Below are 22,113 nucleotides of genomic sequence, written 5' to 3' on the forward strand. Positions count from 1 at the left end.
CTTGGCAAGCTCCAAATGCTCCTACTACTTGGTCTCACTGCCACGCGCTCTAGTACAGCCCTGGACCTGTACTACACAACAAGCAACTTAAAGGCTGATATCCTTTCCACACTAAGCACAACACTGGGTCAGGTGCAGCCTGATAACTTTTCTCCACTTGTGACCATAATCATAATAGTGAGATCAAGGGGCAGCACAAGAGACAGGCTGCACCAGTTCTGAGGTTCCCAGGACAGCTCTGACTGATACACAGGCAAGAAAAGGCACCATTTGACTTCTTAGGCCACGCGTTGCCCTCTGGAAATTCATTGAAGTAGTCAAGTTTGGCGCATCGAGATTTAAACAAAATATGTCATCAGGCCATTTCCAAGTGTCTGTAAAGGATACTTATCCTCCATGGCTGTTTTATCCACCACTAAACTACAGGGACTGATCTCGTTTCAATCAGGAGGTCCCACCATCCTGAAAAGCTACTTGCAGCCAACATTCATACAAACAGGAGCCTTCCAGCACTGTTATTTATATGCCTGGGTGAATGGCCTGAATGCCAAAAATGAAATATAAAACACCAAGGAACTCTCACTGATTTAAACACATGGTTGGAAGAGCTGCATCTGGAGGAAACACGATATTTGGCAGAGCACAGTGCGACTGGAAAAGCATTTAGCACTAGAAGTCACGGCAGGTGAGAAAAAGCTGCTGCACTTTTGGGCTCGGCATGGGTTTGCTCAGCTCCTGTTAGACTGATTACTTTCAACTGTCAGGAAAAATACTTTAAATACAGAGGCACAGTAACTCCAAGACCAAGACCACAGCCAACTTTTAAAAGAGTCAGGAGTAGAAGCATGCTTACTGCAATGGCTGGTCTATGTGGGGCAGAATCAGATTGTGCCACAGTGCTTCTAGGAGCTGGTATATTTCTGTGGTTGCCCTCCAGAGCACAAATAATGTCCACTTTTATTATATTTTACACTTTGCTGTTGTGCCCAAATTGACCTGATTCCTAACTTATTGCTTGAGTCTATGGTAGTTTGAAGCAAATTGAATAAATCACTAGTGCTCAATAAGAATAGTCACTGCAATGCAAACTCACTTGGGAATGAGGGAGTCGAGCTGGCATCCCTGCTTATGTGCTTCATCCAGAAAGTGACTGTTGAAAAATGTGCTCACTGGAGCCAGAACTAGAAACTAGGCTTCGTATCTCACAGGAAGTGGCAACTCCATGGCCACGAGGTCTATTGCTTTCTCTAGGTGAAAATATAATTACGTTAGAACAAAGAAGTCAGATTCAGCAAGTGGGTGAGAAGAGTCCCAGTCTGAGAGCCGGATCCTTGGGAGCTACTTAGAATAGAATCATGGAATCATTAAGGTTGGAAACCTCTGTGAGATCATGTAAGTCCAACCACCAGCCCATCCTCACCATGCCCACAAAGCTGTGTCCATCTGCATGTTGAACAACTCCACAAACACTGACTCCACCACCTCCCTGGGCAGCCTGTGCCACCGCCTCACCACACTTTCCAAGACATTTTTTCTAACATCCAATCTGAACCTCCCCTGGCACAGCTTGAGGCCATTCCCTCTTGTCCTGTTGCTGTTACCCAAGAGAAGAGGCTGAACTCCACCTCACCACAAGCTCCTTTCAGGGCGTTACATAGAGCAGTCAGGTCTCCCCTGAGCCTCCTCTTCTCCAGACTGAACCAGTTCCCTCAGCTGCTCCCTGCAACATTCACCCTCCAGACACTTCACAGCTTTGTTGCCCTTCTTTTGGATATTTCTGAGAGCTGGGAGATGTAGTTGTATGGGAGGGAGCAACTCGCATGGAAAACAAAGCAAGAGTTAAGGGGGTTGGACTTCAATACTCAGTGTGAACCTGAACGACATCAAAGCATCTGTGGTTTCATACAGTCTTTGTTGGCAGTATGATCTACAGTAAAAGAAGCTGTTTGATCACACTTCTCAGCTTGCGTCACACCACGCACAGATAATAAACATCAAACATAAAACCATTAAGTGTTCCCCAGGATATGTTAACTTGACTGCTGTGCTGTATTCCGAGGGAGATTTTGTCGGTATACCTTTAGGAATGACCAGAGATGAGCACAGGGAAAGCAGAGACAACTGCATGTTTTGGATGGGATGACGGGAGAAGAGGGGAGGATCATTAAGAGACTCTATAGCATGAGGGCCTCGAGGGAAACAGCTGCAGAGAGAACAATAAAACAGGCAAGAATGAAAGCACCATCAGAAGGGCGAAAAGAGATCCACTTTATTAGGAGGACACTACATGTACCACAGAGCAGATGGAGAGATTGAGCAGACAGACTGCAGGGAGAACTCGCCCTTGTCTAAAAGAGTATCTAAGAAGAGGTTTCAGATGGGTCTGCTCAGAGAACTTCTAGACAGAGGGGATCATGACCTGCATTGCTACACATTCCAGCTCCAGTCACTGGAATACAGCTAACAGCCTCCAGCCCAAGCTGTGTCTGGCGAATAGACATCATTCTTGTAGCTGGCAACTTCTAAAAACGTGCCATCAAGAGCTGGCAGCAAAAGGAGGAATGCAATGACATTTTCTAAGCAAACTTCCTCCTCTACCTGAGACCATAAAGCTATACTGCTTCACACAGCTCCACACTGTCAGCTGCCCAGCCCTTTCCACTTTATTGGCTGCTTTGTGCAGTCAAAGCCAAACCGCCCAAGGGAAAAGGGTCAATCATTTGTTCTGCATGTGTTCCAGGCTGCGACATGGCACTGGGTAGATATTTAGTGCAAGGATTAGAGCATTCAAAATTGAATTCCTAGGGACTCTCAATTCCTCTGTAATATCTGTTTGTCGACTTCAGTAGGGATGCCCAGAATCATCAGAGTAAATACTAACTGAACATAAGCCATGGTCCATCCAGAGGGACCTACAAAGGTTCAAGCAAGCGGGCCCAGCTGAACCTCAAAGGTTTTAACAAATCCAAGTGCAAGGTCTTGCAACTGGAGTACTGCATCCAGATGTAGAGTCCTCAGTACAAGAGAGACACAGATCTGTTGGAGTGCATCCAGAGGAGGGCCACAGAAATGATCCAAGGGATGGAACACCTCTCCTGTGAGGACAGGCTGAGAGAGCTGGGGCTGTTCAGCCTGGAGAAGAAAAGGCTCTGGGGAAACCTGAGAGCAGCCTTTCAGTATCTAAAGGAGGGCTCTAAGAAAGAAAAGCGTGGAGTCTTTAGCAGAGTCTGTGATGATAGGAAAAAGGGATGACGATAGGAAATGCTTTCAACAGATGAGATTTAGACTAGAAATATTTTACAATAACAGTAATGAAGAACTGGAATATGTTGCCCAGAGAGGTGGTGAATGTATCGTCCTTAGAGACATTTGGGCTAGATGAAGCTCTGAGCAACCTCATCTGGTTGTAGATGTCCCTGCTTATAGCAGGGGAGGTGGACTAAGTGACCATTAAAGGTGCCTTTCAACTCAAGTGATTCTATGATCCAGGGATATCACACTGGCTCAAATTTTAGATGGGATTGGGAGCAGAGGGTTGAAGAAAGCTGCAAATCTGGACAGAAAAAGTGACTTACCCAAGGCTGGTAATTCAGCTGCAGTACTCAAAAGCTCTGTTCTATTCACCACACCGGTAATGCATGCTGGCAGGACTTACAGAAGGTTCTGAGCTTTTTTCTTCACTTCCTTTAACAGGCTATTCATCAAACATTTCAAAGCAAATATCAGGTAAACCAGAAAGAGTATTTGACACAAACAGAACAAAGCCTGGGTAAGTGCATGCATGACTGCATCTATTGAAGAACCAATAAACAACAGGGAGGATATCTGGTACCCACCACAAATACATCCATGGGCCAGGACAATTGACAAGCAGTGAGGTGCCTTGATACAAGTTCAAAATTGGAGGAAAAACCAAGTGCATTAAATACAAGGAGACAGATTAACTATTAGAGGGAAATAAAGGTGACTGCAGAGTAGGAAACCAGCACAGTGAAAAATATACTTAGAGTTGCATGCTCAAGCAGGCAGGGCAGGTCTTCACAAAGGACAATTCAGGCATGCAGAAGAAATGAGTCCATTGCCTTCTTGTCACACAAGAGAGCTCTGTGCTGGCCATGATTCGACTCCCCAGCATTAAGTATTCTGGAGGCAGAATACTTACTTTATCTAATAGCTTCTACTTCTACTTGAGCCCAGAGTTGAGTACATCAAGCTAATCTGGTACATCCACCAAGCAAAACTGAGGTAAAGGAGTCCTACCAAACCAAAGTGCTATAAAAGCATTGTGAGGTGACAAATTCTTACAGGAGATAGCGGAAGAAGAAGTACTTGGTGGAGAAACATCACCATAAGCCAAACAACTTCCTTTATCAGTAGTTCTTTCTTGCACAATGCACCTATACACTATATATGCTTGTTCCTCTGCTTATGTTAGGTAAACCCACAGGATAGTTCCATTGTGACATTAGCAAAGATGTTATCTTGCACAGCTAGAAGATAAATTAAGGATCACGAGTCTGGGCTATGCTCACACTGCAGGATGCAGCCTCTAGGAGCTACCTAAGGACATCCTTAAATAAAAGAAAAATAAACATTAGAACAGCCCAGCACTGGAATCTGGTGTATGGCTCAATCCATAGCTGAACTAAAATAAAGCTGAACTAGATTTTAAACGGTTTCTAAACTTGCATACTTCCAAGGAAACCCTTCTGCATGGATCCCCAGTGACAAGTCCTCATGACATTCCTCACTGCAGCTTTGCCAAGGCTCTGCATGGATTATGCAAAGTACATAGAAATGAACAAAATTGCCCTCTTATAGCTGTAGAACAGATTGCAGGATTGCCATATCCTAGCTACCTCTTATCAAAATGAGATCAAACAGAAGGCTGGTTTTTCTTCCGGTGCACATTATATCCTCCATACCCAAAATGGAGGCAAATCTCAAAAGTAAGGGCAAGAATAAGTCACCTGTGAACCACTTGTTCAAGTTTGATGTTGCACCATATGCTGTTAGCAAGTTTGATAAATAAGTTGAGATTTCACCCCACCTCTCTGCCGTAAGGATTGTCCATTGAAAATGCTCTTAAGTTGCAGAGCAGGATTAGAGACTTATTCCCCAAGACAGAGATAATTTGGTCACAAACGTTCATCCTGTCTCTTGTCCTGTGTAGAGACAAGATGCAAGATGACAATGCTGGAAAAGGCAGAGCTGAGTTCTCCATGCAGGCATGATACTAGGAAATAACTTATCAATTCAGCGGAAGTTTACTGTGGTTAACATCCCAGTTAAATATGAACCAGGTGCTTTGAAGGACTGAGTGTTTTGTCTGATAGCTGCTTGGCAGCTGGTAGGCAAAGCTTACTTCTGCCACCACAATTTACACTGGTACTGGTTCTCACTGCCAAGGACACGTATCAACACACCTCTCCTTTCAAAAGATGGTACTTAAATTCCACCCCTCCCACCTGATGACGTTCAGAGACGTCTTCCTCTTGCAACTGTGAAAAATTATGGACAGCAAAAGCGTCACAACAAGGCAAAGGCCAGTCACCCTAGGCAAAAAACCAAAACAGCCATGTGAACCACAATCCTTCTCATAAGTACTTTGCAATCCCTTCCTGGTCTCACCCTGTTTTTCCTTATCTTGACTCAACAAACTGCACAATACATCTGCTCAGTAGTCAAACAGGCTCCAGTTAGCGCAAGATATGGCCAGTTCCCATACAATGGACAGGAGAGCAAAGCTGCGTTTAATGGCAGCCCAACTAAACACAGTGTATCTGGGTACATCAGCATGATATGCCCTGCCCAAGGGCTGGTGTTAAATAATCCCAACGGAAGCACTCCATAGATGACAACTGACCAACTCCTTAAGGCCATTGGCTTCCTTCTAGTTGAAGTAAATCTGACAGGGAGCAACGAATTTGAAAGGCTATGGAAAAAGATGAGAAGAGCATGTAACTAGACACCTCTGAAAATCAGGGTTTTCAATTGATTCCACGGTAAAACAGCAGCAAAAGTAAAAACAGAACTAAAATCCCATGCACCTCAATTAGCAGAAAGAAAGTTTGCAAGAACTGGGAATAACAAGAACAAAATATAGCCTGTCTGGTCAGTTCAGATTGAGGAATACACAATGCAGGTGCCCTGAAGATTGACCAGGGAACCTGGTTGGATTGTTGTTCTTAATTCCACTTTGAGGAAGAGTAAAATGTAACATAACAGAAGGCCTAGTATGTCATATAAGGCCACTTGTTTCCTTTAGCATATATACTTTAAAACACTGACATATAGCCAAGTGCTCTGGCATCTGCTCAAATCACTAGATACTTATAAGGATAATGTTTAAATTCATGAGGAATATGCAAACGTACGAAAGCTTTGCTAACCAGCGCTTTAAAACAGAGCACTGCTCCCAGTTATTCAGATTCAGAGAATAAATATCACTGGATAGAGGAGGGAAATGTAGTTAGGCTATTTATCGCCTCTCTTTCAGGTAATGAAAACAAATATTCTGCCATTCCTTGCCAAAGAGTTCAGACAGAACCCCCAAAGACTAAGTCTGTGCTTCTGTGCATTTGCACAGCACTTTAAAGATGCCTAAACAGCAGTCAGTGTTTGTGAGGGCTCCACCAATACAAGTGTTAGTAGCAACAACAACAGATATTTTGTTATGCTAAAGCCCCAAAGTGTTTCCAGTCTTTCAACATCAATCAGTACAACTGAAGCCGGTAGTAAATTGATTCTCACATTCCACTGCTGCCGGTTTTTGTTAGAAATGATTTGTGATAGATACAGTGGGATATATTGATTAGTACTGACAGTCCCAGTTTCCCGGGCGCTTTGTAGCACTGCCATTCCAAACTGACCTGCTTTCCACCTTGTCAATTTTCTTCTGCAGCATCCGTGATAAATATCTTCTCTATGCTGAGATAGCTTCAGTGCCCTCCAGAAAACAAAAGGGTCAGGCAAATAAAATCAGAACAATAAAATAGGTTTACAGTGTTCCAAAAGAGTTTGTTTTTATTGAGAGATTTTTGTGTCAGGGGAAGAAAAGGCACAAAATAAGTTACAAAGACATTATATGAAGTACACGTGTCAGAGGCAGTATCAGAGCTGTTACTAGACACCTAAAAGTGAGCTTTCCTCTACAAAAAAAAATAAATCTTAAAATATTATATTTATTTCAAATGATCCAAACCACTCAGGAATTAACTGAGAATAAAGACCACCAATATTAACTTTTCATTAAATTCAAACGGGCTTACCATCATCTCTCTCTATCTTGGAATAAATAACTCTACAGAATTATTATTATTTTTAAATACCTAATTTTATATTTTATAAATTAAAAACCCGATGTTCACCTTTAGTACCACCAATGAAGCACAGTACACATGGGTAAGGCAGTATGCATAGGAAATACATTAAGAAAACAAAACAGATAAGTGCAATTACTCTGTATATTTCTACACTTGTTGCTCTGGTCCCTTGCTTAGGGTAAAGAACATTGTGAGAAGAGATGGACCCAACAACTGTTCACAGATAAGTATGGACATAACTCCATAAAAGGTCTATCATGGAAAAGCACACGATGCCTTAAATGTGGCTCCTCAGATCAAGTATTCTAAACAGACTTTTCATCGGTACAACTTTGAATTAACAACAGCGCACTAATACAATTAAAGAAGTACTCTGACATTTATCAGTCTGTGCTTTAATGTTGGAAGGCTCATGATGGTCAGTATTCAAGTCACCGCCCATATATATATATACATACCATCTACATACAACTTGATTCACTGCTTCAAACAAGAATCAATTCCCTGTACTGCCTCTTCTCTGTTACTCAACTCTGAGCTGACCAGGACTTTACATCTATAAGATAAAAGAGACTGTAGAAAGATTTGATTTCATGATGATGAAGGCTTAAGCAGAGAGAAGGAAGTTTACCCCTTTGGCTGCTCCTCTGGTCAAGTGGAAATCTAAGATCTGTCTTACGAAATCAGTGAGAATACAAACACGTAACCAGACACAGAATGTGGCTATAAATGTCTGCTTATATCCTCAGGAGCTTCATTTATTTGACCTAAGACAATAGTAACTCTGAAAGGGACTACAGTACCAAGTTGTGCTCATAGTAACTGTCAGCCAGAGACAGAGAAGACTATGCCAGCACAGGATGACAGAAGGGAGATAGGGGCAGAAGAAATGCCAAAAAAGAACTGCAGCCCAAGCAGGGGCTGAGAGGATGAGACTTTGAAAGAGATGAAAGGGAGAAAGAGAAGAAAGATCTAAGGGGCACTGAATACATTGAGGAAACCCACAGTAGAGAAGCTGAGTAAGAAATAAGGAGCAAGGAAGGACAGCTAGCATGACGTGCTGATCCCAATCTCATGAGCTACTTGTTGCCTTACTGAAGGAACTGAGAGTAATGGGACAGGAGACCACCAAGGTGGCAATGGAAGAGTGTCCAGGTGTCCAGAGAGAAGCAGCAGTGTTTCCCCCAATTATTTTTCTCCCCCTCAATACCAACAGCAATAAATAGAAGATCTTCAATTGGCAATAAGTTAAGTTCCCTAACTCAAAACTTCATTCCCCACAAGTTATCCCCTCAATTGAGATTAGTACAAAATAAAAGGTTACTTGTCCTTGATAACAGTGTACACAAGAGAACCCACATTCTAAAGGTGCAGTAATTCTGGTCCTCCAAAAGCATTTTATGCTACTTTTAAAAAGCCTTTAAATAAAACTTTAAAAAGCACAAGTCTTCCTTCTGTTTAAATCATGGATTACTACATAAGTTAAAAAATGGAAATATTTTATATTATCTAAAACTCTATTAAATACAGAAGTGACAAAAATCTCAACATAAGGAGGTAGTAGCTTAAAAAATGAAAGTAAAATTAGATTCAAGAAGGAAAGTAGTGCAATAAATGCATCCATATGAAAAATATATGCCCAGTTTCTACAAGACCTTCATATTTTTAACAAGAACAGATGGGAAACTGGATTATACTTTGGGGAGTGAGGTGAGTCTAGTACTGAAAAACAGGCATTTGAAGTCATACTTGACATCACAGCAACTGCAGTGAACTCTTCTACTACAAACCACTCAGCAGCTGTCAGTTCTACATTAGAAAGCTTTTAATCAGTTTGAAACAATGATTTTTTTCCCCCTCAAGCTGCTATCAGAAATGTCTGTCTCCCAGGCAAGTTTCCATCATTTTACAATATTTTGTTAGAATGTGGATGTAGCAGATACTTCTTCTGGGACATCTTTAAACATCACAGATGAGTTGGTAAGCACTAACTTGCATGTAAAATAACTTTACTTTTTAAGGCCTTTTGTAAATGAAGATGGGCAGACAGTTGTTTAAATACACTCCATTCTATAAGCTTGCTATATAAGAGAGGATCCTGACGCATCATGGCCTTACTTCATTCTGCACGTGCAGTGGAGAATGCAGATTATTTCCCTAAACCACACTTCTGATGGCATCCAGCTCCTGCAGCACATTTAGGCACTTGCTCATTTGCTGGCAAAAAACCCTGCAACAATAGAGCCGATTTGCACTGAATTTTGTAGTTGTAGTAGGGAGTTAAACTACAGAAATCACTATTTAGTGATGCCTCAAACTGCACCTTTTAGACAAATCTGTGCAGGTTTTTTTACCAGATTTTATCAGTCTTTGAGAGTAAGCTTTGGCTTTTGCAACTCAGAAGCAAACAGGCTCTGCAGATTTCTCTAACTGGCAAGTAAGCCTCTTCTACAAATCTTAGTTCTTTCAGAAAACATTAAATATTTAAGTGAACTGAAGAGGGAAAGACAAGCAAATGAAGGTAACTTTCTGTCCCCTGAAGCTCTGGAGATGCTTCTAAGTACCAGTTTTGGCAGGTTGCATGGAGGAATTCCAAATGAGTGCAGCTAGAACTAGTCTTGGACTGTTGCTTTCCAGCAGAAGCGGTCTTTGGCACTTACATCATCCAGTTCTGTGATGTTACTTTACACACAGTCCCATATCAAGTTGATTGAGGAAATTAAAAAGCCTTTCATGATACAGGCACTTACAATAAATTAGAGCAGGAAAAAAATCCACTTTCCATTAGGCAACACAAGAGGTTTTTTTCCATGATGATAGGAGCTAGTAGTACCAAAACACAGCTAAGGCATTAAAAAGACATGGCATGGAAAATTCTAAGTTTGTTCACACTCCAATTCTACGCTCGGATGTCACATAGGTTTTCTCACACAGGTCTTTCCTTCACTTAATACATCTTGCAGCAAGATAGAAGCAATGAGACTCAAAATACACCTGTAAATAACTGTTCTGTTTGGTTAACAGCTGCATATAGACATTTCTGACACAGGCATTAAGTATATCAGGCCAGACTGACTTCTACCATCAAATGACAGTACTGCTGTTCATGAGCTCTTCAGACATATTTACCACCACGCTCACAAACTGCATGCACAGATGCATTGATTCAGCTATATGTCAGAGAGTGTGATTAGAGGATGCTCTAAGAGTGGGAAAGATAATCAGTACACCTTCCTTCAGCTGAAACAAAGTATTCCTATATTCCTATGTTTCTTAAATAAAGCACAGTAACTTATCAAACAGAAAATACATTTTCTTCACTCTCGGTTTTGATTTTTTACATCTATACCTACAATACAAAAGTGCATGAATGGAGAAGTCTGATTACAAGCTGAAGACTGCTTAAAATTGAAGAACCACAAAAATCCAATTCAGGTTCTGCAAAGTAATTTCCCCACCTGAACTGTTACATCCTACTCTTCCTACTGAAAACCATGTAGGCACAATGTCCTGTGGCATGACTGTTGCTGCCAGTAACAGATAATGACACACAAACTATGAACAAAGAATGGCTAACAGTTCTTGTCTGCCTCTCAGGGAAAGAACGGAAAATAAGCAGCTAAAAAATATGCTGGATTTTGGCAGCATGCTAATAATGCCAGGCTTACCACTGTTTGCTTTCAAGTAAGCAGGCTTTATGTCTTTAGAAGTCATCAACAACAAAACCAAACCTGACACTCTTCCAACCATCCATAATTCAAAATGTGAATACAGAACTAAAAATATCTTTGAATAAATACACTCGAACATTCCAAGCATTTACAAGTACCTTATTTAGACAAATTTTCAAGCATGTATGAGGGCCAAATATAGACAGAAAGAATATCCAGCTGGGATTAAAAGCACCCTGTTACAACAACTACACAGCAGTCTGGAAGAAAAAGTGAAGGCGCATTGTCTGCGTGGACTGAAGTTGCCTACTCTGCTCCCAGCCAAAGCTTGAAACAAACTCAGATCAAGTGGGAGTATTGCCTGCTTCAATCTGTAGCCTCTGGGCTTCCTGCTCCAACAAGAAGGGTAGTAGCATTACAGCACTACACTTGCAATGAACAAAGGTCAAGCAGCTAGCTATAACCTCCAGGTGCTGTTCAGTTTCACTTCCTTTCAGAGTAAATGAACTTCTCAGTTTAATTGGAATAAATTCAGCTGACAGCTCTTCTCTTTTTTTAATCCCATTTTCTAAACCTACTATTCACAAAAAATGGCTAGCAAGGCTGACAGCTCTTTTCAGTCTCTACACAGAACTTTCTTAGTATCTTCAAGTATAAAAACCAGCAAACAACTTGTGGAAACCACTGTTAGTAAACAGTAAGCAAGTGGTTAGAGGATGAGTGTTGAATCTTCCTAAGGCCTTGCTTTTTAGTTTTTACAAGATTTCATATCCTTCTAACAAAACAAAGTGTAGTGTAAACTAAAGAATGAAGTTGTCTTCCTTAACAAGGTCAAGTAATCAAGTAAACACTGGCTTAGAGAGTTTAAGAGCATTACCTAACAAAGGAATTTTAAATAGATATTAGCAGCTTTCTGACGGTAATCCTACAAAATGTAACAGCAGCCCATGGCTCTGCTTGTCACTTAAGCATGAAGTTTCTTCCACAAATAAAGATGCAGACAGTTCCATAGAAATGAGCTAACTACCCTAAAAACACATGTTACACAGTATATGATAACGACCTCACCTGTGGGCCACTCATGAAATTGTATCCTTTAACAGAGTTACTTAACCACACAGGCAGAGAAGTTGCTAAGCTTTAATATTTATGGTATGGACAAGCGAAGACAGAGTAAAAGTAGGCAAAGCTACAAAGAGCAGTTCTGAGATGTGGGAAACGTGGCAGGTCTATGTGTAAGGCAGCCCAAGAGAATGTTTGGTGATAGAGGAGAAAGAAATCAGCAACATCCTCTATATCTACAGATGTTATGGACTCTTCCCAGCCTTTCATCATCACAAAGTTCATGGATAGGTCATGAACTGATCAGCCGTACCCTGCAATTCTACAAAGGCGTCCACATGCTGAAGGAGAAAAACCTTGTGTTCATAGTTGCCTGTCCCCCACTCAATATGTAAAGTCATTTCAACATACAATTTCATAAGTTTGTACCTCCTGGGGTAGCACACAAAACATTGTGTGACCACTTTCACTCCACAGAAATAAAAAAAAGTGAACATTTTCAAGTTTAGGATGAGTCAAAACCAACCAGCCTGAAAACAGAAATGTGTGCACTGATGCTCAGCACAAATAGTTGATAATTTCCTATGTTTCAGAAATGCATCATCCTTCCCTTGCTATCACTCAGATGCAGTCTGCGCATTCTCTCCCATTCCTACCCACAAGTATTTGAATGGCTGTCTTGCATGAAAAGGTTCAGTAGTATAATTAATCTTAACAGTATTTAAAGTCCCTTCCTACTCAGGAAAGACACAGGCACTTGCCCAATTACATTCCCTGATAGGTGGTTTCCAGTACTCTCATCTCAGAGCTGGACTGACTGGACAAGTAAGAAAAAAAAAAATAAGAGAACAAGTCTGTGTTTCTTCTTTTCATTACTTGATCATATGAGTCTCTTCATCAGCATCATAAAACTCCTCATCTTCACTTCCACTTCCTGTAGAATTGTCCTTGTCTCCAGACTAGAAAGAAAAATGAAGTAATTGGTTAACATAGAAGCCATCAAATAAATCTCAAAATATGTGAGCACAAAGCTCTATACCTCTATCAGAAGGCTGGTAGAAAAAAGACAAGTCAAATCACTATTAACACTTTGTGAATCTAGATTTGTTTGTGCTCTTGAATCTTCAACATCTCAACAGTTAAATTTAAAAAGATCCTTCTCTGGTACTAAACAAAGGTGTTATGGAAAAAGAAAAACATTATGAGTTTGTATGTGCAGAAAATAAACTCTCTGACACAGGCATATTTAATCCATCTGGAGTCCTTTCAATAGCGTAATTCATATCACAAACCCAAACTAAAATCAACTATTATAGTTAATTTATATTTATTTTCCCAGTACGGCATTTTTCCACTGAACCAGTACGGACTATCCAAGTAACAATTAGTGCATTGCTAGTATATTCCATCTAGTTTAAATGAGCATTTCAGATTTTTTCCAGTATTCTTACGTCTATTCTAAGACTTGTGCCTGACAAATCATATGCAAAGCAGGGCGAGAAAGAAGGTGAAAAACAGAAATGGAAATCATAGTCCTGACTGACAGAACCACACAAGCAAAATCTGTAGCTTTAGATCTGTCTTCAGTGGAGTTTTGCTACGGCAATGTGTGTAACTGCAAAAGAATTTCAAGCAGTTTGAGGACTAGAAACTGTCAGAAAATATAAAGGGAATCATGTTATGCTTCTTTTTTATTTCTAAAATTATTTAAGGAAAATCAGACTATCGCTGGATGCCACCCAACTTGAATATCACATTTGTGTATGTTAACAGGGACAAAACCTCCACTCTGGGCATCTAGAATGCATCCTATCCTTGAAGTGGTACAAAAGGACAATGGATTCCACAGGGGAAATTCAGGGTATGCCAAATAAACTCTATAGCTTTCTTACAGCAGCTTCACAGACCTCTCCGTGGCCTTGTCAAATAGGGTTAATGTTTAGCAGCTTTCCATTTTATTGGCACTTTGCATAGAATTATATATATAAATGATGATAAATGATCTTGTTCAGGTTGGGATTTGTAGAAGGCCAAAAGAAACGCAAGGACAGAAAACTTAAACTCAAGAAGACTGATGAACGTGAATCCAGTGCACGCATATTTACAAATGTACATATATCATCCCCAAATGATGATACTGACATTATTAGTCTGCAAGGGCAAAAATGATGACTTTCCCCTCCTCTGAATTACAACAACTATACTGCTTGTTAGAATCACTTTCTGTTAGTAAGCCATCTAATTACATCAATGATGAGGTAATTACCAAAATAACAGCTGGTACAAATTTGACATAAACACATACAATAGACTTGTTTTGCCAGCAAGAATTTTCCTTAACATCTAAGACTTCTCAGAGACTTCAGTGGCCAGCCGTATATGAAGCATACCACAGCAATCCATCTTAGAGATTAGAGAGACACACAGACATCACCAAGTTCTTTATCCCCCCCAAAAAAAGACTGTAAGCTTTTGGCCCTAAAAGGATATTTTAACCCAGTCATGTTTCAGCCTGCATTTCCACGGAACAATTCAGTTGGCATGGTAAGGTTACTGAACTATCTTCTGCATCTCCTTAGGACCTATTCTCCACAGGCCAAAAATCACTATCCTAGAGAATTTAGGGTGGGTTATGCAAGCTGAAAGTTGAAATGCAAGGAAAAACAAATAATAATAAAATACCTGTGAACCATCTAGGGTTTGCAATGACATGGTTTCATCCCCCAGTCTCCAGTATGAGCATATCTGTAGGTCTGAAATAGTTTCTAGCAGAGGGCTGTTCAAGGTTTCAGGCAACAATAAACTTAAGAGCCCAGACAATAAACCAGCTGCTCCAAATACAATATAAGGCAGAGACCACTGTACAGATTTCTAGAAATAAGAACAGAGAGAGTGGTTGGTAGAAAGTAGATTGGTTCCATTTAGTGCATGCTGCACACTCAGTTAACCTTTACAATCATTCAATCATTCCATGTGGCAACTTTCAGGAATATAACAAATTCATACCTTTGAAACTTTTAATCTCATATTCCACTTACAAAATCTGCATGTTAGCCATCAATATGCCCTTACTGCAATAAAAAACAAGAGCTAATGATATCCTGGATTGTGAATGGTGAACCTCATGTTCTACTCAGCACTGGTGAGGCAATACCTGGAGTTCTGTACCCAGTTCTGGGCTGTCCAGTACAAGAGACATGGACATACTAGAGAGAATCCAACAAAGAGACACAAGGGTGATAATGGGACTGGAGCATCTCACATATAAGAGAAGGAAAGGCTGAGCCAGCTGGATCCATTCAGGTTAGAGAAGGCACAGGAGGATCTTGTCAACACATAAGGGCTATTCCAAAAGTAATACCTCCTATTTTATTATGTTGGCCCATAATATCAGAAGTGGATGCTGATGGTATGGCAATAGAAGTTGAACCTTCTTGCCAGTATTCTGTTACATTTTGTTGCCACGTGGCAGCTGGCAGCAGAGGGGCAGTCTGACAAAGTGGTGGATGAAGAAAAGGGGTGTCACTGAATTCTTCCATGTAGGAAAAAAAGACATCCATTAACATTCACCAACACTTGATGAACATTTATGGAGATCAAGCAGTAGATGCGAGCACAATGATGCAGTGAGTGTTGCATTTCAGCAGTGGCAACAGCGATATTAAAGACAAACCACATTGCAGATAGTCATACACAGCTGTCACACCACAAAAATGAAGAGCATCTCAATTGGCTCATCTGCATGAATTTGCAGATTACAACCAGAGATCAACATACACAGCTGAATATTGTTGCACTGGAAACAATGGCAGCAACAATGGAATACTGCAAGGTTTGTGTCTGGTTGGTCCCATGAATGCTCATGCAAGAACAGAATGAATACCAGATGTAAGTTTGTCAAGACCTACTGAACAAACATGAGGCTGAAAGTGATGGCTTCCTGGACTGTATCGTAACTGGTAACAAGATGTGGTATCACCACTATGAGTCAGAATCAAAATGGGAATCCATGGAGAGGCAACATGTGAATTTCCCCATTAAGGAAAAAGTTCAAGACACAGCCCTCCGCAAGTAAAGTAATATGCACTGTCTTTCAGAATAGGAAAGGGATGATTCTCCAGGATCTCCTGGAACCTAGATAAAACTCTGACTGCTACATTGCAATGCTGACTAAATTGAAGGCTCAGACTTCCAGGGTCAGGGCAGAGAAGGCAGCCTTTCTTTTGCAACACAATAAAACCAGGCCCCATAACAGTTTGATGATCACAGAACACATTGCCAGTCTTGGCTGTACTGTCCTACCATGCCCACCCCATAGTCCAGATTTGGCACCTTATGACTCCATCGTACTGGGCCAATGAAAGATGGGCAACATTTTCCTATCACTGACATAGCAGCTGTGAAATAGTGGGTCACCTTCTGCTGGTGCAGGTTTTTCACAAACACAGCATGCAGACTCTTGTTCATTGCTGGCAAAAATACACAGCTAATGGTGGAGACTATGGTGAAAACCAGTAACATCTCTAACCTTGAAGATAATCCAAAGCTGTCCAGACACAATCCTAGGCAAGTGGCTCTTGGTGACTCTGACTGTGCCAAGGGCTAGGAGGTGGAACAGATGGACCAGATGGCTTCTAGAGATCCCTTCCAACCTTAACCATTCTATGCTTTACTTTTACAGTAAAAATTACCAATGTTATTCTTTCTTAGCAGTACTGTTAACTGTGTCTGTTGTGATTTAACCCCAGTAAGGAGCTAAGTTCCACAGCTGCTTGCTCACTCTTCCCAGGTGGGATGGGGAGAGAATCAGAATAGTAAAATCATGAGAACACGCATTTAGCCATTTCCAGGAAAGCAGAGGTTAACACATGCAGTGGTTTCTTGGGAATACACACACCATCACTCCAAATGGCCCTTCACCTTCCTCCCTTACTCCAGCTTTTATTGCTGAGCACCATGTTATACAGTATTGGATATCCCTCTGGTCCATTTGGGTCAGCTGTCCTGGTTCTGTCCCCTCCCAGCTCTTTGTGCACCCCAAGTCCTGTTGCTAGCAGGGCAGCATGAAAAGCTGAAAGTCCCCTACTATGTAAGCAGTGCTCTGTAGCAACTAAAACATTAGTATTAACACCACCATTTTCATCTAGAATCTAAAGTACAGAGTCGTGGAAACCTGTATGAATAAAATTACCTCTAACACAGACATAACCATGACAGCTTCTTTCAGAATGGACTTTAAAATAAATGCTAGCTGAATTTCTACTCAGTTCTTGTCCATAATATGTTCTTTTTAATAAAATGTTACGTCGCTTTGGAGTAGACAGATACATCACACAAAGACATGCTGGCTGGAAGAAATCTCTAGATGTCATCCAGCCCAACCACCAACTCAAAGCAGGGCTACAGCCAACACTAAACCACATCAACCATAGCATTGTGTAGCCATTGAAAAAGTCCAAGGACAGAGATTTATTCCCTCTGAGAGGACCACTTCAGGGCTATATTAAGCTTTTCAGACAAAATAAAACAAAAACAAACAAACAAAAGGTTTCCTATGCTTCTTGTTTGTAACCTTCAAATAACAACTTGTGGACACTAACACTTGCTGAACTATTTTACATAACTGGAAGTTTGTCTCAGGCCAAATAAACACAACTCCTTCAGCTTTCACCTGAAACTATAAGTTCTTAGGCCCCTCATCATCCCTGTTGCCTTGTTCTGGACCCTCTCCAGATTTTTGCCACATCCTTCTAGAACTGAGAGACCACAAACTTGATCTGCAGATCATGCACTGATGTGGGCATGATACAGCTCAGTGTGACGTTTGCCTGTTCTCAATGAGGACGCTGCTAGCTGTCATTTGACTTGTCATACAATTGCATTCCTCGGGTCTCTTCCAATAAAGCCGCTACTCAGTTGATCAGTCTATAGAAGCCTTGTGATTAGTCCCAACCAGAAAGAGGATTTTACTCTTGCTGGCCTTCATGGGGTTCTTGTTAGTCCAAAAGGTCCCTCTGGAATCAAGCTTTATCACTTGTTGTGTTAAATACTCCTTTGCCTTTCCCACAAACATGGTAAAGATGGTCCATGCACTATTCAAATCCACCCAATATTCCGTCAAACAGAAATGCTGTGGGACAGTGCCAAAACACTTTCCTCTTCTCCTCCCTTTCTTTATCCACATTATGTTCTGTGATGGAATGGCTGACTATTGAACTGGCTGAGCATTAACTTTCCTTAGTAAATTTGTGCTAACTGTTCCTGATTACCTTCTTGGCCTTCACATGCTTGGAAACAGACTCTGTAAGGTCATGCCCTTGATCTTCCCAGGGTCTGAGTTTGAGCTGATCAGCGGCTATCTGCCTGGATTCACTTTCTGATCCATCTTAAAGACATACACAGTATTAGCATTTTTCCCCCCAGTTATCAGTGACCTCCATCCACTACAATGAGATTTCAGATAGACACTTGCCTCAAGAGCATAGCCAGCTTTTTCACCACCACTTGGGAAATCATATCCCATGTACTGGAAAGCTTTCAGTTTCTTTCAGGGTTCATGAAGCTACTGCTCCTCCACTGCTGCCTGACCCTCTGCTTCCTAAACTGTGCTGATATGCACAAAGGCTTGGGGTCAGGCTTTGCCTGTGAAGACTAAAGCAAGTGTTAAGTATTTCATCTTATTCCATCTCATCCACAAATAGGCTATCTACTCCATTCAACAAAGAGCTGAACACTATCTACGTGTCCTTTTACTGACAGAATCTGTATTTACGCTCCTTTCTAGTTTCTAGTTTCAACTAGCTTTGGCCTTCCTGCCATCACCCCCAACATGCTGACAGATTACCTTGAATGTCTGTCCCTCTTCACATGCCTTATTAAAAGCAGAACTACACTTTGTACAGCTGAGTGCAAAAATATGAGTCATCTTCAACAAAGCTCAAAAATGTATATATGTACTTTCACATGAATACTGGAGAATACTTATTTAAAAAAAAATACAGGAGTATAGCACAGTTTTAAAAACTCACTTTCCATAGAGAAAAAGCAATTCTAAATTGAAAAAAAGAATAGGCTATGATTACATACAAGAGAACATTTCATCTCTTAGCTCAGCAATTAACTTTTCTCCATTGCAACCCTTTGTGTAATATACCCAGAAAAAGCTACTGAAAAATTCATTGGAATTTCTTAAATTATTTGAATGTAAGCCTTAATTCTCCCCACAAATCAATGCTCATTTCTTCTTTAAACAGAGCTATTTTGACTTTCATCGGACCCATTCAAAACACGGTGATTCAATATTTGTCTCTTTCAGTGCCAAATGTCCACTATATACAACATAATGGATGCCCACACTGCTACATAAAAGCAGCCTATTAAATCTGCCTGGGAGATCTGTACCAACTTTGGCTTTCCTTGTTGTTGCCCTGAAGATGCTCTCACCTACCTTATGTTTTATTCTACAGAACAAAAAGTCCAGTGTGCTTCTACCCACCTTCTGCATGCCACAGTAAGATGGCAGATGACACTAAGAAAACTTATTACAGATGAAATCCGTGTCATGTTAAAGGAATACTCACTTGACTTCACCAATTTGTATCAGTAAAGAACCCTGCACTCTAATTTACCTACAAACACACATGCTTATAAACATAAGGGAAAGTAATAGTACCATCTTCATGTTTGTTTCTTGAGAATTTCTCTTTGCCTTGACAGGCTGCTGTCAAATTTGTGCTCAGAAGCTTAAAGGTAACTCAGGGTCTCTACAACAGCATCTGAATTCATTGAAATATAAACCATTTACTGACAATTATAATACACAGGTTCAGTGAAGTGCAGCAACAATAACATGAATTTCTTCTCAAAAATATGAGTTCCTGAGAAGGGCACTGAGTTCTCATGCTTTATCAGCTCAATGCAGTAAATCTTTTAAATACATTTTTAGTTATTGCTGGCTTATGATTTAAATTTGGGAGCATCAATTTGTTCTTTTCAAATGACAATATTGCTGAAATTCAAGGGCTAAATTCCAAAATCCTAAAGTATCTTCTGAGCTAAACACTGGAATTTTTCTGTCTTATTACAGATTATATCCTAATGCCTTTAGCCTATCATAATGCTGTCAAGTCACCTAGTTTTCAGATTATTTTATATACACAGTTTGCACAAATATTCCCACTTCTGCAAGCTTCTGAATCATCAGAACTGCAGAACAAAAATGTACGTAAAATAGTGAATTCAGACAAACCAATGAAGGGACAAAAGGAGCAATGATTCCACCAACACGGGAAAACATGGAGCAGGCACCCATTCCAACATTCCTAAGAAGAAACCAAAAATCATTAATTAGTCACATTTGCACAGGAAAAACTAGGAATTTAAAGTGCAAGAAGCTGCAAGTGCAGGAAAGGGTTTTTAACAGAGCAACAAAAAAGTCACACACATGATTCTGGCCATATCAACTGGCAACAAAAAGTGAAATCTAAACAAAAACATCTGAAAAAAGGAATTAAATCATATCCCTTTGTACTCTGAGAAAAGCACAAATCCACTGCACGCTCAGAATTCTAACATATGCTTACATTTAAGACAACAACAACTAAAAAGAAAAGTGTGATTTCAGTCATTGTATCTCATCTCTTCCTGAAACTGTGGCTGAATTCCTGTATCCATATCAGCAGATTCACCCACACAGGAGAACAACTGTACAGGATAGTTTCAATGATGTCTAGCCATTAACAGTGATACCTGGCCAACAAACACATCTATTAAAAATTGCACCTGTATTATAGATGCCTTTATCTACTCAGTTACCACAAGCACAGGACACTTCTACCTTTAAAGCACCAAATTACTCTCACAAAGCTTACATACTGGTTGCATCCTTAACATCGCTGGTTAAGGAAGCATAAATATCTACAGAGTTATCTGGCTTATAAAGTACAGACATGGTTAATGAAAACATCAGTAATATTACTGCTTATCCTCATTAGTGGAGAGAGGGTTGTGAGAACACTAAGCATCCAAAAGGACTGTTTTATTACAATGGAGAATACAGTTACTCCAAAGAGAACACTGCACATTTGAGGGAGATGGAGGTGAGGATAAGAGAAAAGAAGAAAGTTTAATACATACAAGACCACACAGATAATCATTGTATGTTAAGTGAAAATCTCAAATGAAATGTAATAATTAATAGAAAAAGAGAATTAAAAGGTGATCAGGGAGAAGAACCAGAAAAATGAAGATCTTAAAATTAACTTGCATTACCTGATCACTGTGGGATAAAGTTCTGATGTGTAGATGTAGACAATGTTAAATGCAGCACTGATTGTCAGTTTTCCCAGCAAAGAAAGTGAGCGACTGTTCACCACTGCAAAAACTCCAGTATCTGATAGAGAAAATGTGTCACTTAGGCTCTTCTGGCATCAGCCTTTCACTTGAAGAGATACCTACAAGTTGCATGTGTATTTATACTGACAGCTCATTTGGATAATGGAGATACCCCAGAAAACATCATTTTTTGTAATTACTTCAGAAACTCTGGAAAGGAGTGACTGATGTGATTGAAGTGGAAATGTAGGACAGAATCCAAAGATGAGTTCAAACCCACATTTTCTCTAACAAGCTTTTCTTAAGATCCTAGGGAAATTGCTACTTATGGCCTAGTTTTAAAGTACAAGCCTAGTGCACTGACAACCAAAAGCTTTTGGGCTGCTGGATGGCAAGTTTTGCAACTTCTAATTAAGTATTTCAGAAACAAAAGGAAACATTTACCTTTCTTTTTAGGAAGAAACATGACAATAAGACAAGCCAGTCCTCCCAGGAACAGAAATGCACTCAGCGTTCTCTTTCGACCAGACCTGATGTCCAAAAAAAGGATAACTGATGAAGCTTCTAAATTCACCTTGTCTCTATTTGCAGAAATATCAAATGCCATCTCCACAAAACTTTCCTGCACTGCATTAAAAGATTTCTGCTGCTCTCAACAAAACGAGCACTGAGAAGTCTTTGTGCTTTAGCTGACGATCTCAAGGATTTTTATTTCCTTCCTA

General features: G+C 40.3%; 1 protein-coding gene across 3 annotated transcripts in view; it reads right to left on the reverse strand.

Annotated features, from left to right (window-relative positions):
- Positions 1 to 1,093: 1,093 nt before the first annotated feature.
- The window catches only part of SLC22A15 (solute carrier family 22 member 15), a 37,994-nt gene continuing 16,974 nt past the window's right edge, over positions 1,094 to 22,113 (reverse strand). The window contains exons 8-15 of one of the 3 annotated variants that reach the window (XM_032447361.1): positions 21,836 to 21,921; positions 21,329 to 21,449; positions 20,307 to 20,379; positions 14,741 to 14,929; positions 12,935 to 13,017; positions 6,873 to 6,949; positions 3,576 to 5,555; positions 1,094 to 1,247 (exon numbers count right to left, since the gene is read on the reverse strand). In XM_032447361.1, the coding sequence (XP_032303252.1) occupies positions 5,551 to 5,555; positions 6,873 to 6,949; positions 12,935 to 13,017; positions 14,741 to 14,929; positions 20,307 to 20,379; positions 21,329 to 21,449; positions 21,836 to 21,921 (634 nt within the window). In that variant the 3' untranslated portion in view covers positions 1,094 to 1,247; positions 3,576 to 5,550. Of the gene's footprint in view, positions 1,248 to 3,575; positions 6,950 to 6,995; positions 13,018 to 14,740; positions 14,930 to 20,306; positions 20,380 to 21,328; positions 21,450 to 21,835; positions 21,922 to 22,113 lie in introns of those variants that run through there. The other 2 variants (XM_015874943.2, XM_015874959.2) reach the window with 2 other exon arrangements.

The sequence above is a fragment of the Coturnix japonica genome, chromosome 1 (genome assembly GCF_001577835.2).
Source record: "Coturnix japonica isolate 7356 chromosome 1, Coturnix japonica 2.1, whole genome shotgun sequence".
NCBI lineage: Eukaryota > Metazoa > Chordata > Aves > Galliformes > Phasianidae > Coturnix > Coturnix japonica.